Consider the following 17,547-nt stretch of genomic DNA (forward strand, 5'->3'; position numbering starts at 1 on the left):
TAAGATGGATGTCGGGAGAATAGAATGGATTCTTGTCCCTGGTATGAAATACTGCAGGGGGACTCATGCCCAGTATTGGGCTGAGGGATGGTAGGGTGGATGAAAATAAACTAATTGGCTGCATTCTTTTTTTTTTTCTTTTTTGCCCCCATACTTCTGAATACTGAATCTCTTACTGAGGAAAAGCAAGAGGAAGGTCCTGTGTATCGGGGTCAGTTGGGCACCCACTTCTAGAAGCATTTGTCCAGAGTCCTACTGAAAACTCTGCAGTCAGTATGGCTGAGAACCAGACAGGGGCTCGTGGCCGCCTCGCGGACAGCCCCGGCGCAGAGTCGCCAGCGTCTGCGCCACGCCAGGACACCGGAAGGCAAAAGCCCGACTCCGCCCTTGAAGAGTTGCGCGTCCGCTTCAGAAGGTTCAGCAGCTCGGAAGAATCCGACCCGATCAAGGCTCTGAGGAGGCTCCGTGAACTCTGCGGTCTGTGGCTGAGGCCGGATCTTCACACCAAGGAGCAGATGGTGGACAGGCTGGTGCTGGAGCAGTTCGTGCTGTGCATGCCGCCGGAGATCCAGGTCTTAGTCAGAAGTAGTGGTGCCGAGACTTGTAAGGATCTGGAGGAGGTGCTGAGAAATAAGCAGAAACTGAAGAAGTGGGTGAGTAGGACCCTAGGGACCCTGTGAGAGAGGGAACGGTGGGAAGATGGGCTGCGAGCTGGGAGATGAAGCAGAAGGACCAGAGGGCTTGGCTCGAAATCAGTGCTTCCCACAGGGGTGCGCTTGCCTGTGGCGTCACGGGAGATGTTTCTGTCGGTCCTCACTTTGAGGGTGTTGCTCTTTCAAATGTCATTTCCAGGAGGTGGGCTCCTAGGCTGGGATACGCAATGAATGCCTTTTTGGATCCTGTGAAGGGAGACAGATCCTATTTGATTTATTTCTACAGACTGTAGTCCGTGTCCAAGGCGAGGATTATTTGATGCCAGTCTCGGATGTTGAGATGTTAGGATCTGAGGTCAGTGAGGGGCACGATGGGGGAGACGGAGCCAGGGAGCCCCAGTCTACAGTCAGTGTCGTCCCTCCAGACGAGGGCCAGCAGGAGCGCCAAGACGGGCAGCATCTTCCAGGAGCCAGGGACCTGTTGAGGGGGCAGGTGAGTGTGATGTCTTGACCTGCAGTCTGGGAGCAGGTTGAAGAGGGTCGGGTGGGCGTGGCTGCGAAAGTAATTGGGAGAACTTGGCAAAGGACAAGAATGGACCCACTGCGTGCCGGAATTCCCATGGTTGCATTCCATGCCCAGCCGTTTTCCAGCCAGTGTGAGAATGAAGGCTCACCCATCTTTCCTAGTGCTTCACCATGGAAGCTTGTGGCCATAAGCACGAGGACAGAGGAGTCCTGTTTCCACGGGATGGTGCTGGGTCAGTTCGTCAGGGGTCAATGCGCTCACAGCTGTTTTACCCATGATGGATTTCGTCAGAGGCACTTACTATTGGGGAATATTGTAAATTGAATTGAATATTGAATTGAATAAAAAATTCCCAGTTGGAGTCATTCCCGCCCCGCCCCAGAAGATTTTGGAGTATGTCTGGAGAGAGTGGATTTTTTGGCAGCGTGAATCGGGGGAGGAGATGCTACGGATTTCTCATGAATAGAGACCAGCTATACTGCTTATCATCTTCTTGTGCCCCGGGCCACCCTCCATGAGGAGGACAAATCCAGGCAACGTATCAACAAGTGGTGAAGTCAGGAGCCCTAGAGCCAGAGTCCTCTGCTTGCAGAGTCAGGGGCAGGGAGGATTTGAGATGAGGTGGAGACATATGTGCAAGACAGTTGGCAGTGCCAGCTGTGAAATCTGGACTTGATTGCCAGAGGTGGTCGGTATAGATCAAGGACAGTCATGGGAATCAGGAGAGGACTGCCAGTCAGGGTGATGGGAAGCAGTCAGGGCATATCCCCCAAACTGATATTCAGAAAGCTGGAGTCTTAGATCAGGGTACTAGGGGGGTGGGGAAAGAGGAGGCAGAGCTTGCCATGGGCTAAGGCAGTGGGATTGACTCTGCTTGGTTGCCCCTTGTCAGGGCCAGAAAGCTCTCCCGCCAGAGACCATTCCTGAAACAGGTGAACTGGAGGGTCAGATGCCCTCCAAGGAGAACTTGGAGAAGGACCTGCTGGAAGACACAGGAGTGACAAGAACCCTTCCGCCTCAAGAGCCTGAACTTCTGCAGGATGGTGGTGAGTATTAAACACTTGGAGACCACAGGAGGTAATGACTGCCTCCACTGATGTCCAGGAAGGGGTGCCCAGCACTTCCATCCCTTGGTGTTGGGGCCGGGTAGGAGTTGGTTCTCCTGTGCCAACCTTCTCCGTCATCAATGTTCCAGAGTGTTTCATCAGCGAGACTCAGGTAGTTTGGTCGATGGGAAGTGTGTGGCGAAGATTAGGGATGGTTCCAATGAGGCTGGCACCATGGAAAATGCTCCTTGATAAATATGGTGCTGAATCTCTTCTTTCAGCAGATTCTGGGAGGGCAGAGAGAGAGGGGAGGGTCCCCAGGAAGGAACTGATACTTCAGATGTGGCTCCTGAACCCTTTCCTCCTGTGTTCCAGAGGGAGACGTTTCCACTACGAGTGGATCCAGACGAGGTCCTCTGAAGAATCGCAGACACGTCCTAAGGAAACGGGACAGCAACCCCACTTGCCAAGATGAGCGTTCAGAAGCAGCCACGTGTTTGGACCAAGGAGAGCTCTCAGGACAGCTTGGGTCCCATTCCGTTGGTTCATCTGGCACCGTGGGACCCACCAGTGTTCCTGAGGGAGCAGAAACCCTGGGACAGGCACCCTGTGAATGCAGGGTGTGCAAAAAGAGCTTTCCTTATCAATCTCAGCTTACCCTGCACCAGAGGACACACACAGGAGAGAGGCCCTTTCAATGCGACATCTGTGCCAAAGGGTTCATGCAGACTTCGGACCTGCGGGTTCACGAGCGGATCCACACTGGCGAGAAGCCCTACAGCTGTGATCTCTGCCTCAAGAAGTTCACCCACGACTCCTCACTGCGTGCTCACAAGAAGACCCACACCCAGGAGAAGCCTTTCTGCTGTGAGCAGTGTGACAGAGCCTTCAGCCACCTAGGGAACCTCAACGTTCACCAACGCACCCACTCTGGGGTCAGGCCCTACGTGTGCCCCGAGTGTCACCGTGCCTTCCGTCAGCTGGGGACTTTCAAACGCCACCAGAAAATCCATTCCAAATGACTGGCTCAGACCCTGCCCTCAGGGCCAGGTCTTTTCTGTTTTAAATGGAAAATTTAGAATGTTTTGTCACATGTGTTATACAAAGTGTGGATGTCAGGGGAAGAGCTTAGGAGGATACTGGAACCCAGTGGGGTTCCATTCGTGTGAATTAGGATATTTGATTTTCTACTTTTCTATAGAGTATAGTTTTCTTTTTCATTTGTTTATTTTCAATTGGAGGATAATTGCCTTATGATGTGAGACTATGGTTTTCTTACATGTTTTTGCTTTGTGTTCTTGTTCTTCCCTTGAAGCTGTGTCTCACTGGTTATCAGTACCTCATCATCAGACTGAGGCTACTGCCGACTGCCTTCTTATCAGGTGTGATTTCCTTGTAAAATAGGATGCTCCTAGCAGGACGGCTAGATTAAATACAGGATCACCAGTGAAAGTTAAATGTCAAATAAAGAAATACATTTCTATCAAAGAGCTGTGTCTTTTCTCTTCTAAGACTTTGCTACACAGAGTAGGTGATGGCTGTGGTTTTGTCTATGTGGCCATTATGTTGAGATATGTTCCCTTTGTACTAGTTTGCATACTGCTTCCTTAGGTATTTAGAAAAAGAAGGCTTCTTAAATTGATAAGTGACATTCTTTTCCCCTGCTGCTGCTACTGCTGCTAAGTCGCTTCAGTCGTGTCCGACTCTGTGTGACCCCGAAGACGGCAGCCCACCAGGCTCCCCCGTCCCTGGGATTCTCCAGGCAAGAACGCTGGAATGGGTTGCCAATTCCTTCTCCAATGCATGAAAGTGAAAAGTGAACGTGAAGTTGCTCAGTCGTGTCCTCCTCTTAGCGACCCCATGGACTGCAGCCCACCAGGCTCCTCCGCCCATGGGATTTTCCAGGCAAGAGCACTGGAGTGGGATGCCATTGCCTTCTTTTTCCCTAGTGGTGTACAGCCTCTGGTTTCTGTGATGCCTCTCTGAAATGGCTTCTTACAGTTGATCTCATCAGCTGATTTTCGACAAAATTCTCTGATGACTTATTTCATGAGGAAAGAGACAAGATTAGGTAACCCAATTTGATTACAACCATCGGATTACAGTTATTGGACTGCCTCACTGTTTCCAAGCAGAGAGAAAAAATTCATTAGATCAGGAAAATCAATCTGTTTCCCCAAGAAATGCCATCCATGAAGTCTAAAATAAGTAAAATACATAGGAGAACGTTTACTACCAAACCAATATGGTGGCCTCTCTAATGGTTCTTCCTGTTGGAGTCTCCACAGGAAACTGAATCTACCCAGATTATCCAAAGTGGTTCTTTCCATGCCCTTTATCCAATCACTGGGATGATGAGGTTATGGCCAGAAACCCCTGCAGTTTCACCCAACTCTCTATAAATACGGACATTTCGGCTCCAGACACACTTTGAGAGCCAGTCCCTGACCTGAGGAGGCTGAAGGCAAGAAACCTCGAAGGGGTAAGTGATGAGTGGGCACGTCCAAGGAGAAGGCTTAGAAATGAGGACACACGGGTGGGTTTCAGAAAGGTCTGGCATTCTGCTCATCTTGCATTAGCTGGGAGACTTGTGACAGGAGATCTTCCTCTAACCCCACATGAACAAGGGTTAATCGAGCTCTTCTGTGAGGGGAGGAGAATGTTTCCACACGTGGTGCTGTGAGGTGGCTCGTTTTCTTCACGGGTTTCTGAGCAGTGACCCTATCGCCATTTAGAAACTACATATATAGTTATTACTACTTTAAATTTTTTTTAATTCCTTCATCTTGGCTGGGCTGGGTCTTCTTTGCTGTGAGGGCTTTCTCTGGTCGTACCTGGTGGGGACTACTCTCTAGCTGAGGGCTATGGGCTTCTCATTGCAGCAACTTCTCCCATGGCAGAGCCGGGAGTCTAGAGCTTGGGTTCAGTAGTTGCCCCTCTCAGGCTCAAGAGTTGTGGAGCACGGGCTCATAGGCAGGTGGTATCTTCCCATATCAGGGATCAAACCCATGTCCCTCTGCATTGGTAGGCAGATTCTTAGCCACTGGACCACCAAGGAAGCCTTATGGTCACTTCTGACCAGACAGTTTTATGAAATATTGAATGAGTCGGGCAATGGTGTCCAATACTCGGATGTAGGGGAGACGCAAGGGTGGAACAAAATGAAACCCATTTGTTTCTTTCTTTTTTTTTTTCTCCCTAGACTGCTACACAGTGACTTTAATGCTGAGGAAAAGCAGAGGAAATCCATTTCCATAGGCGTCAACTGGGCACCCACTTCTAGAAGCATTTGCTCAGAGTCCTACTGGAAATGTCCTCCATCCATATGGCTGAGGACCAGACAATTTTTCAGGGTTGTGGACACATCACAGACAGCCCTGGGGCAGAGTCACCAGCGTCCGTGCCACCCCAAGACACACTCATGGAAAACTCAGAGTGTGACCAGGAAACCTGGCACGTCCGGTTCAGAACCTTTAGCAGCTCGGAGGAATCTGACCCCATTGAGGACCTGAGGAGACTCCGTGAACTCTGCCATCTGTGGCTGAGGCCGGATCTTCACACCAAGGAGCAGATGATGGACAGGCTGGTGCTGGAGCAGTTCATGGTCTGCATGCCCCTGGAGTGCCAGGTCCTGCTCAAAGAGAGTGGGGTGCAGAGTTGCAAGGACCTGGAGGACGTGCTGAGAAACAAGCAGAGACCCAAGAAATGGGTGAGTAGGACCTCAGTGATGGGTGTGGGGCGAGCAGACAGCTGCAAGCTGCAGGGATCACAAGATAGGACCTGAGGGCTTGGCTCTGTGTCAGTGACTCCCAAGCAGGTGAGAGAAGTCCACACGTGGGCAATTTGGGACATATTTTTGGCTGTCTCAATTCGAAGGACGTAGATCGTTTACACCAAATGTGAGCGTCTATTGTCAATGCCATTGGATGCCCGAAAGCTACATTCCAGGTCTTATAGAGACTGATCTTGATTGATTTCTCCCCTCACAGACCACAGTCTGCATACAAGGGCAGAATTATCTTGTGCGCGATCCCGATACTGGGGTGGTTGAAGCCAAGGCCGGCGACATGGATGATGAGAGTGACCCGTGTGGGGAGCCCCAACCCCCCGTGAGGGTCATACCTCCAGAGGATGGCCAGGAGGGAAGCCAAGAGCTGCAGAATCTGCCAGGAGCCGCGGACCCGTCTAGGGAGCCGGCGAGAGATTGGAAGCAGGTAAAAGAGAGTCAGGTGGGTGTGGCTGCTGGAGTACTCGGGAGATTTGGCAAAGGATAGGAATGGACCCATTGCTTCCAGGAATTCCCGTGCATGCATTCAGTTCCTAGGCATTTTTTCTAGTCAGTGTGAGAATGAAGATAATCCATCTTTGTCCCTCTGCCATGAAAGCTTCTAGTCTTAGGCGTGGGGAGAAGGTCCTGTCTTCCTGACATGATGCTAGGTTCAGTTTGCTACAGGTGAATGCACTGACAGCTGATTTGCCCACGGCCCCTTCCCCCAGGGGCACGTTATATTTCAGAATATGATCATTCCTTGCAACTGAAGGAGTGACTCCAAACTGGACTCATTTTGCCCCCCAGTAGACACTGGGCTTCCCTGGTGGCTCAGATGGTGAAGAATCTGCCAACAATGCAGGAGACGTGGGTTTGATCCCGGGGTCAGGAAGATCCCCTGGAGAAGGGAATGGCCACCCACTCTAGTGTTCTTGCCTGGAGAATCCCATGAACAGAGGAATCTGGCGGCTATAGTCCATGGGGTTGCAAAGAGTCAGACACAGCTGAGCGACTAACACTTTCAGTTTAAGACATTGAAGAATGAATGGAAGACAGTTGATCTGTTCAAATAAGGTTGGGTATGGGCAGGGATGCTATTGACTTGCATGGAGTAGAGACCAAGAGTACTAGTCATCTTCTTCCTATGTATCGGGTAACCACCATCACAAAGATGAATCCAGGCAAAGTCTCCAACAATGATGGAGTCAAGAGAGCTGCTGGACCTAGACTTCTTTCCCTCCAGAGTCAGGGGCAGGCAGAAGTGGGCATGATTTGGAGAGACCTATGCATAGAGAAGTCAGAGTGCCAACTGTGATGTCCTGATTTGATTGCAAGATGCAGTCTGTATAGATCCAGGACAGTCTCGAGTATCAGGAGATGATTATCAATCAGGGTGATGGGGTGGACCAGAAGAAGTCAGGGCATATCCCCTAAAATGACATTAAGAAAGGTGGAGTCCTAGATCAAGATACGAGGCAGATGGGAAAACAGGAACCAGTCTTCCACGGACTAAGGTAGCTGGGTTACTGACTCTGCTTGTTTGTCCCTTGTCAGGACCAGAGAGCTCTCTCGCCAGAGACTGTTCCTGAAACAGGTGAGCTGGAGGGTCAGATGCCCAGGGAGAACTTGGAGAAGGACCTGCTGGAAGACAGGGGAGAGACAAAAACCCTTCTCTCTCAAGAACCTGAACTTCTGAAGGGTCCTGGTGAGTATTCAAAACCATGGAATTCAGCAGTTTAGCGGCTCCTGCCCATGGTGGCAAGGGACCGGGCAGCCTGCATCGCCATCCGTGGATGGGTGGGGTGGAGACCATTGTCCAGTGCCAAGCTTCTCCATCATCAGCGTCCCAGAGTCGCACAGTCTGAGCTCTTAGCTGGGTTGCGTGATGGGAACTTCTCAGCCAACATCAGGGTCCCAGTGAGGCGGGCAGCACAGGAGATGCTCCTTGTTGAATGCGGCGCTGAATCTCGTTCAGCGGATTCTGGGAGCGTAGGGAGACAGGAAAATCCTGAAGAAGGAACTGATATTTAAAATGTAGCTCCTGGTGGGGAACATGAGTATAGCTGTGGCAGATTTCATGTTGATGTATGGTGAAACCAATACAATATTGTAAAGTCATTAACCTCCAATTAAAAAAAATAGATTTATATTTTAAAAAAGTAATAATGATAAAATGTAGCTCCTGAACCCTTTCCTCCTGTGTTCCAGAGGGAGACGTTTCCACTACGAGTGGATCCAGACGAGGTCCTCTGAAGAATCGCAGACACGTCCTAAGGAAACGGGACAGCAGCCCCACTTGCCAAGACGAGCGTCCGGAAGCAGCCACGTGTTTGGACCAAGGAGAGCTCTCAGGACAGCTTGGGCTCCATTCCGTTGGTTCATCTGGCACCGTGGGACCCACCAGTGTTCCTGAGGGAGCAGAAACCCCGGGTCGGGCACCCTGTGAATGCAGGGTGTGCAAAAAGAGCTTTCCTTATCAATCTCAGCTTACCCTGCACCAGAGGACACACACAGGAGAGAGGCCCTTTCAGTGCGACATCTGTGCCAAAGGGTTCATACAGCTTTCGGACCTGCGGGTTCACGAGCGGATCCACACTGGCGAGAAGCCCTACAGCTGTGATCTCTGCCTCAAGAAGTTCACCCACGACTCCACGCTGCGAGCTCACAAGAGGACCCACACCCAGGAGAAGCCTTTCCTCTGTGAGCACTGTGACAGAGCCTTCAGCCACCGAGGGAACCTCAACGTTCACCGACGCACCCACTCTGGGGTCAGGCCCTACGTGTGCCCCGAGTGTCACAGTGCCTTCCGTCAGCTGGGGACTTTCAAACGCCACCAGAAAATCCATTCCAAATGATTCACCCAAGACCCCACCATCAGGTCCAAGTGCCTTCTGCTCCTAGAAGGAAATTCGGGATTATTTGTCACTCAGGTGATACAATGAAAGGGTGACGTGAAGAACTCACGATCATACTGGAACCCAATGGGGTTCCATTCACATGAACTAGGCGAATCTTTGAGTGATGACTTACCTTTCCCTTCAGATTTTGTTTTCTACTTTAGTGTAGCCTGTGTTTTTGTGATAAGTTTTGGCTTTGTGGTGTTCTTTCAGTGAATGCAGGTCTCATTAGTTTTCAGTACTTCTTTGTGAAACTGAGGTCACTGCTGATTGTCCCCCCATTAGGGAAGATTTAATTGTAAAATAGGATGCTCCTAGCAGGGTGGCCAGATGAAAAAGAGGATCACCAGTGAAATCTAAATTTCAAATAAACAAAGACACTTCTGTCAAAGAAGTGTCCTCTGTATTTCCCCTTCCAAGATTTTTTTATATGGAGTAGATGATAGCTGCGGTTTGGTACATGCCCATTATTTTGTGGAGATACCTTCCCTCTGTAAGGCTTCCCCAGTGGCTCAGGGGTCAAGAATCTGCCTGCAGCACAGAAGACCCAAGTTCCATCCCTTGATCAGGAAGATGCCCTGGAGAAGGGAATGGCAATCCACTCCAGTATTCTTGCCTGGAGAGTCCCACGGACAGAGGAGCCTGGCGGGCTATGGTCTGCTGGGCTGCAAAGAGTCGGACACGCCTGAAGCGCCTGAGCAGCCATTCGAGCATTTAAAGTGACTGCATTCTCTTGGGATTATGGACAGTTAGGTGATGTAAGATTAATGCCCATTTGAACACTGAGAGTCCAGGGTGTCTTGGCTTGAAAAGATTCTTCAAGGTAGCACTCTTTCATCCCACCTGGCTCTCCTCCAGTAGAAATGAAGACAGGTCATTTGGAGCAGAATGGAGATAATAAAGTTTTGTTTTTTTTTTCAAGGAACCAGCGTTTTCTTCTATTAATTAGCCTGGGAATTTGTTGGGGGCAGCAAACTCAAGGCTGATATTTTAATAGATATTGGCGTCTGGCTGCTCGCCACTCAAAAGCCAATACAGAGGCCAGGTTGGGGGAAAGGAGATCCAGCATTATTCTGGATGCCAGCAACTGTTGAAAGTGAAAGGGAAGTCGCTCAGTCATGTCCAACTTTTTGCGACTCCGTGGACTGTAGCCTACCAGGCTCCTCCGTCCATGGCATTTTCCAGGCAAGAGTACTGGAGTGGGGTGCCATGTCCTTCTCCAACAACTGTGGAGGGCAGGGCAGACGTCTGTCCAATGGCTGACTGCCCCCACCTCCCACCCCGGACACTTAGTGAGCAACAGCTTTTACAGATGGAGGGAAGGGGCTACAGGCAGAAACAGCACAGTCAGCTCTGACAATCATCTTGAAACTGGTCATCACTGGTCTGATCAGTGTCAGCTTGATTGTTGTAAATACAGTTAACCTTCAGTTCCGGGTCCGTTTGTTTTCATTTCTCGGGTCAGTTCTCAGAATTGTGGCAGCTTCTCTCATGGTTTCCCAGGAGGCTCAGTGGTGAAGAATCCGCCTGCCAATGCAGGAGACGTGGGTTTGCTCCCTGGGTCGGGAGATCCCCTGGAGAAGGGAATGGCAAGCCACTGCAGTATTCTTGCCTGGAGAAGCCCATGGACAGAGGAACCTGGTGGCCTACATGGGATGACAAAGAGCCACTTCACTTTCTTTCACTTTGCAACTCCGTGGACTGCAGCATGCCAGGCTTCCCTGTCCTTCACTATCTCCTGGGAGTTTGCTCAAACTCGTGTCCATTGAGTCGGTGATGCCACCCAACCATCTCATCCTCTGTTGCCTTCTTCTGTTTAAAAGGATGTTAACTTACAGGCCCAAGTAGGAGGCAACTAATTCAAAGAAGCAATATAGAATATAAAGACTGGGTCTCTTCAGAAACACGGGTATTAGAACCATTATCGAAGAATAAACACAAGAAATTAATATGATGAAATATGAATAAGACTTCAAAACACAGATGCAGTTAAGTATTAGTTAAGAAAAATGAATAATAGGGCTTCCCCGGGGGCTCGGTGGTAAAGGTTGTGCCTGCCAATGAAAGGACACGAGTTCCATCCCTGACCCGAGAAGATCCCAGTCCTCAGAGCAGCTAAGGCCACGCGACACAACCACTCAGACTGGGAGCCGCCACTACTGAAGCCCAGAGCCCGGAAAGCCTGGGCTACACACAAGAGGGGCCACTGCAGTGAGAAGCCTGTGCCCAGACTGGAGAGGAGCCTGCCTTGCATTTCATGCAAGGATGGGCTCAATAAAGGACAGAAATGGTATAGACCCAACAGAAGCAGAAGATATTAAGAAGAGGGGGCAAGAACACACAGAACTATAGAAAAAACATCTTCATGACCCAGATAATCCCGAAGGTGTGATCACTCACCTAGAGCCACACATCCTGGAATGTCACGTCAAGTGGGCCTTAGGGAGAATCACTATGAACAAAGCTAGTGGAGGGGATGGTATTCGAATTGAGCTATTTCAAATCCTCAGAGATGATGCTGTGAAAGTGTTGCACTCAATATGTCAGCAAATTTGGAAAACTCAGCAGTGGCCACAGGACTGGAAAAGGTCACTTTTCATTCCAATCCCAAAGAAAGGCAATGCCAAAGAATATTCAAACCACCACACAATTGTACTCATCTCACACGCTAGCAAAGTAACGCTCAAAATTCTTCAAGACAGTCTTCAACAGTACATGAACCATGAACTTCCAGATGTTCAAGCTGGATTTAGAAAAGGCAGAGGAACCAGAGATCAAATTGCCAACATCAATTAGATCATTGGAAAAGCAAGAGAGTTCCAGAGAAACATCTGCTTTATTGATTATGCCAAAGCCTTTGACTGCGTGGATCACAATAACTGTGGAAAATCCTTAGACAGAAATATCAGACTTCTTGAACTGCCTCCTGAGAAGTCTGTATGCAGGTCAGGAAGCAACAGTTAGAAGTGGACTTGCAACAACAGACTGAATCCAAATTGGGAAAGGAGTACGTAAAGGCTGTATATTGTCACCCTGCTTATTTAACTTAAATGCAGAGTACATCATGAGACAAGCTGGGCTGGATGAAACACAAGCTGGAATCAAGATTTCCAGGAGTAATATCAATAACCTCAGATACGCAGATGACACCACCCTTATGGCAGAAAGCCAAGAAGAACCAGAGTCTCTTGATGAAAGTGAAAGTGGAGAGTGAAAAACTTGGCTTAAAACTCAACATTCAGAAAACTAAGATCATGGCATCCGGTCCTATCCATCACTTCATGGCAAATAGATGGGGAAACAGTGGTAACAGTGAGAGAATTTATTCTGGGGGCAGGGGGCGGCTCCAAAATCACTGCAGATGGTGACTGCAGCCATGAAATTAAAAGACTCTTGTTCCTGGGAAGAAAAGTGATGACCAACCTAGACAGCATATTATAAAACACAGACATTACTTTGCCAACCAACGTCCATCTAGTCAATGCTATGGTTTTTCCAGTAGTCATGTATGGATGTGAGAGTTGGACTTAAAAAAAGTTGAGCTGCAGAAAACTGATGCTTTTGAACTGTGGTGTTGGAGAACGCTCTTGAGTGTCCTTTGAACTGCAAGTAGATCCAACCAGTCCATCCTAAAGGAAATCAGTCCTGAATATTCATTGGAAGGACTGACGCTGAAGCTGAAACTCCAATATTTTGGCCACCTGATACAAAAAACTGACTCATTTGAAAAGACCCTGATGCTGGGAAAGATTGAAGGCAGGAGGGGAAGGGGACAACAGAGGATGAGATGGTTGGATGGCATCACTGACTCAATGGACAAAAGTTTGAGTAAACTCCAGGAGTGGTAAGGACAGGGAGGCCTCATGTGCTGCAGTTCACGGGGTCTCAAAGTGTCGGACACCACTGAGCGACTGAACGGAACTGAACCCATAGATGCAAGAAGTCGATGAATGGAATGCCAAGGGTAAGGGGGAAGGTGGGCAGAGAATGGGGAGGGACTGTTCATGATTCACATTTTGTTCTTGGGGTGATGAAAAAAGTTAGAAGTAGACAAAATTGACAGTTGCACAAAATTGTGAACGAACGTGGTGGAACAAGATTGTACACTTTATAAAAGAGGCAAAATTGCACGTTGCGTGTTTCATGACCATAACAAGTATCTGATGAGGAACTTTATTTTCTTCGGATCCTTTTGTGCATCCCTTCCTTCGAGCTAACAAATACCCTGGTGACAGCAAGGAAATGTTTTGGGTGGACAATCTTTGCTGAATATTTCCAACGTCACTATATTACATGGAATTCAGTGTTTAAATAGTCTTCCTCGTATTTTTTTTTCCCCAGAAGAATCATGACTGAGAGCCTTGCCTGATGGCTTGTCTTGACCAAATAATGTAAAACCTGGCATTGCTGTTAATATCCATTTGAGGAGTCTCACACATTGTAAATTTCTTGAAAGTACAGCAAAGAACAACATAGTCCCAGACTACAGAAGTCAAAATCTAGGGAGCCATTCAGACATTTGAACCTTTTCTTCCTGGAAAGGTGGATGTCAGAAGAATGATGGATGGACTAATGTCCATTCAATATGAGATATTGTACCCGTGAGGGAATGGTATGGGGTTTGGGATGAGGAATGTAGAGGAGATGGAAGGGTGGAATAAAATGAAACTAATGCTGTTCATTTATCTTTTGTCCCCATTCTTCAGAAAAGTGAATACGTTGCTAACGAAAGGTAGAGGAAATCCCTTTACATACGGGTGAATTTGTCATGGGCGTCTAGAAGCACGTGCTCGACATTTTGGTAGTAAATTCCTCAGTCACTATGGTTAAAGAATGTACATTTTTTGTCAAGTCCTGGAATAGTCCCAGACAGCCCCTAATCAGAACCACCAGTGTCTGTGCCACACCAAAATGTACTTACTGAAAAGCCAGACTGCAACCCGAAATGTGGCACATTCCCTACAGAACATACAGGATTCTGACCTTGTCCGAGATCTCTACATGCGGAATTTATAAAGGGCTGTTTAGTCGCTCACTTGTGTCCAACTCTGCCATTCCATGGACTGTAGCCCACCAGGGTCTTCTGGCCATTGAATTTTCCAGGGAAGAAAACTGGGGTGGCTTGGCCATTTCCTTCTGCGAGAGATTGTCCCAACCCAGGGAGTGAACCCACGCCTCCTGCCTTGGCAGGTAGATTCTTTACCACTGAGCCACCAGGGACACGTAGGTGACCCAAACTGGTTAGAACTGTCAGATACCTATGCCGTGACTCCTTCCAACTCTCCAGGCAAATGAGAAAGTACTTTCTGGACCAGGAAAATCAACCTTCCTGCCAAGAGGAGCCTGGGCTTCCCTGGTGGTAGAGAATCTGCTTGCCATGCGGGAGACCTGGGTTCGCTCCCTGGGCTGGAGAAGGGAACGGTACCCACTCCAGTCTTCTGGCCTGGAGAATTCCATGGAATGTATCTCCACGGGGTCACAAAGGGTGGGACTTGACTGAAAGACTCCCACTTTACCTCCTTCCCAGCTGAGCCTCAAGGCAAGCCCAAGAACACTGGAGTGGGTAGCCTGTCCCTTCTCCAGCGGATCTTCCTGACCCAGGAATGACACCAGCGTCTCCTGCACTGCAGGTGGACTCTTTACCAACTGAGCTATGGGAGAAGTCTCCCACAAAACCACCATGGAGGCCTCTTTGATAAATTGTGTTTTTTCCTGGTTCAGTGCTCGTGTGAAACTGGATCCATGGATAAATTGGATTATCTAGAATGAGGTCATATGAATGGGTTGACCCACCCTTACACAATCACTGTGCTGATGGGGTAACAAGCAGGGACCTTGCCATTTCCCCCGGCTCTCTATAAATAGAGACGTTTCAGCCCCCAACACACTCTGATAGCCAGTCACGGACTTGTGGAAGCTGACAGCAAGGGGGCTCAAAGGAGGTAAGTGATGAGTGAGAACGTCTAAGGAGAAGGTTTGGGAATCAGTACAGAAAGAGGTGGGGGGTTTCAGAAGGCTGGGTTTTCTACTCACCTTGCATCAGCTCAAAGACCTTGTGAAAGCAGTGGGTCTCCCTTAAACTCTGTATTAACCATGGCTGAGCCGGAGCTCTCTGTGAGGGGGGAGAGTGTTGCCACCCTCCATGATGTGGTGTGGTGCAATTATTCCACAAGGCTTTCTGAACCTCGGCCCCCTGGGCTAAGCAGAGATGTTCGTCTGCATTCATTTGTGTTAACCTGCACAGAGAGAACCTCCCGGATCTACAGTAGAGAACGATACTGTCCCAATTTCCATTTGAGAAAACGGACCCCCCACTTTTGTCCATTTAGAAATCCGAATCCGGAGATGGGCAGCATGGACGCCTATGAGCAGGTCCAAAAGGGACCCCTGAAGCTGAAAGGAGTCCCAGAGCTTGGCGTGACCAAGCGGAAGAAGAAAAAGGACAGAGACAAGGCAAAACTCCTGCAAACGATGGGAAAAATCCAGGAGAACCAGGAGGAGGAGCTGAGGCGCCACCTTCACAAGCGGACCCCAGCCCAGGTGGCCTTTGAGAAGGTGCAGGAGACGCGACAGATGGAGAGGGTCCTGAAGAAAGCATCCACATTCCACAAGCAGAGAGTGGAGGACTTCAACAGACACCTGGACACGCTCACGGAGCACTATGACATCCCCAAAGTCAGCTGGACCAAGTAGCTGCCCCACCCAGGAGACGGACTATTGTCCAGGGGAAGCAGGAAGCAGGGTTGGGGTCACCTCTGGAGCCTTTGGAAACATTCTTTTACACACATCCTCTCGAGCCTTCTGCTGAGCCCGTGCTTATCAAAGTAATGGGCCCTTACTCTGGAACTGCAATAAAGAGAGATGGCTCTTTAACTCTAAATTAAAAAAAAAAAAGCAACATCCATGTCCAATGGTTCATGCAGCCTCTGGACCTGTGTGTTCACCAGGAGACCCACGAGGACGAGAAGCCCTAGGCTGTGATCTCTGCCCCAAGAAGTTCACCCACGACTCCACGCTGCTTGCTCACCAGAGGACCCACACCCAAGAGAAGCCTTTCTGCTCTGAGCACTGTGACAAAGCTTTCAACACAATGGGAACCTCCGTGTTCACACTCTGGCTCGAGCCCTGCGTGTGCCTGAGTGTCACTGGCCTTCCGATCCCTGGCTTCTGTCATCCCCAGAGGAAACCCATTCCGAATGGTTGGCCCAGGAACCTGCCCTCGGGTCCAAGTCCCTTCTGCGCCAAGAAGGAAATTCACAATGATTTGTCAATTCTGTACACAAAGGGTGGATGACGTGAAGAGTTTTGGAGGATGTTGGCTCCAGGGGGGTTCCATTCAGTGAATGAGGGGGATATTTGAGTGATGGCTTATGGTTCCCTTCGGATGTTGTTTTCCACTTTAGTGTAGCCTGTTTCACTAAGTTTTTGCTTTGTTTTGTTATTCTCTTGAAAGCACGTCTCATTAGTTACCCGTACTTCATCACGAAAGTGAGCCTACTGTTGACCGCCTTCCTGCTAGGCGGTACGTCACTGTAAAACTGCACCCTCCTGGCGCAGAGGCCAGGCTCTCCAGTGGAATTTCAATTTCAAATAAACACATTTCTGTCAAAGAGTGCTCTGCGTATTTTCTAAGACTTTTCTACATGGAATAGGTGATAGCCCTGGTTTTGCCTACATGGCTGTTATTATGCTGAGATAGATTCACTCACTCCATACTTGTTCGGGTATTTCTTCCCGAGGTGTTTAGAGACAGGAAGGCTTCCGAAGGTGATAGGTGTCACTCTTCTTTCCTATTGGTGGGCAACTTCTAGTCTTCAAAAAGGCTGCTTAGAAGTCGGTTCTTCTCACACCTTGGCTCATCTGCTGATTTTAGAAAACCCTTTTAAGACTTCTCTCTCAGGAACAGAGAGGAGTCAAACCCATCTGGCTCCCACCATCATGTCCCTGACTCTGTCAAACCCTCCTGGCAGTGAGACAAAAAATTCACGAGATCATTAAAACCAATCCGTTCACCGCAAAACCACCCCCAAAGTCCCAAATAAATAAAATCCGAAAAGAAACCGAGGCATTTCCCCAGCGGTCCAGCGGTTGAGACTCGGGGCTTCCGCTGCGGGCGGCGTGGTTTCCTTCCGCGGTCTGGGAACTGAGATCCAACGCGCCTCCCTGCTTGGCCGAGCGCAAAACCAAGCAACAATACACAGAATGGATCACTCAGCCACTGTGGAGGCCTCCTTAGCGCATCGTGGTTTCTCCCGAGCGAGTTTCCAAGGGCAAGCGAATCCCTGGTCATCGAGGAAAGCGGGAGGGTCGATGGTGTTTGCCCCGCCCTTACGCCATCCAGGCGCTGATTGGGCAAGAGGCCGGGAAGTGCGGCCTCGCCTCCCGCTGCAGGGAGACGCTTGTCCGCCTGCCGAGTTCGAGGGCAAGTCCCCAGCTGAGGCGGACCCAGGCGAGAAGGCTTCAAGGAGGTAATTGATGGGGACTGTCTAAAGAGAACGCGAGAAAGTCAGGGCACGTGGAAGTGGGTTTCACTAAGTCCTGGCTTTCTGTTCACCTTGCATTCGCTCAGAGACCGTGTGAAATCCAGCGACCGCCCTCCGGCCACACATACACCGTGGTTCATTCGTGGAACGCTTCGGGGAATGAGGTCGTTTCC

At 49.4% G+C, this 17,547-nt stretch overlaps 2 protein-coding genes and 1 pseudogene across 2 annotated transcripts; all 3 read left to right on the forward strand.

Annotated features, from left to right (window-relative positions):
• Window positions 1–275: 275 nt before the first annotated feature.
• Window positions 276–3,247, forward strand: LOC128062838 (zinc finger and SCAN domain-containing protein 5B-like). Its single transcript, XM_052655272.1, has 4 exons — window positions 276–653; window positions 940–1,146; window positions 2,072–2,225; window positions 2,601–3,247. Exons 1-4 carry the CDS (start codon window positions 276–278, stop codon window positions 3,245–3,247), a joined length of 1,386 nt encoding a protein of 461 aa, XP_052511232.1.
• A 2,303-nt stretch (window positions 3,248–5,550) lies between these two features.
• On the forward strand, window positions 5,551–8,849 carry LOC128062831 (zinc finger and SCAN domain-containing protein 5B-like; annotated as a pseudogene).
• Window positions 8,850–15,245: 6,396 nt separating this feature from the next.
• LOC128062863 (protein FAM32A-like) lies at window positions 15,246–15,584 on the forward strand. Its single transcript, XM_052655296.1, has one exon. It carries the CDS (start codon window positions 15,246–15,248, stop codon window positions 15,582–15,584), a length of 339 nt encoding a protein of 112 aa, XP_052511256.1.
• The last annotated feature ends 1,963 nt before the right edge of the window (window positions 15,585–17,547 follow it).

This window comes from Budorcas taxicolor, chromosome 18, assembly GCF_023091745.1.
Source record: "Budorcas taxicolor isolate Tak-1 chromosome 18, Takin1.1, whole genome shotgun sequence".
Lineage (NCBI taxonomy): Eukaryota > Metazoa > Chordata > Mammalia > Artiodactyla > Bovidae > Budorcas > Budorcas taxicolor.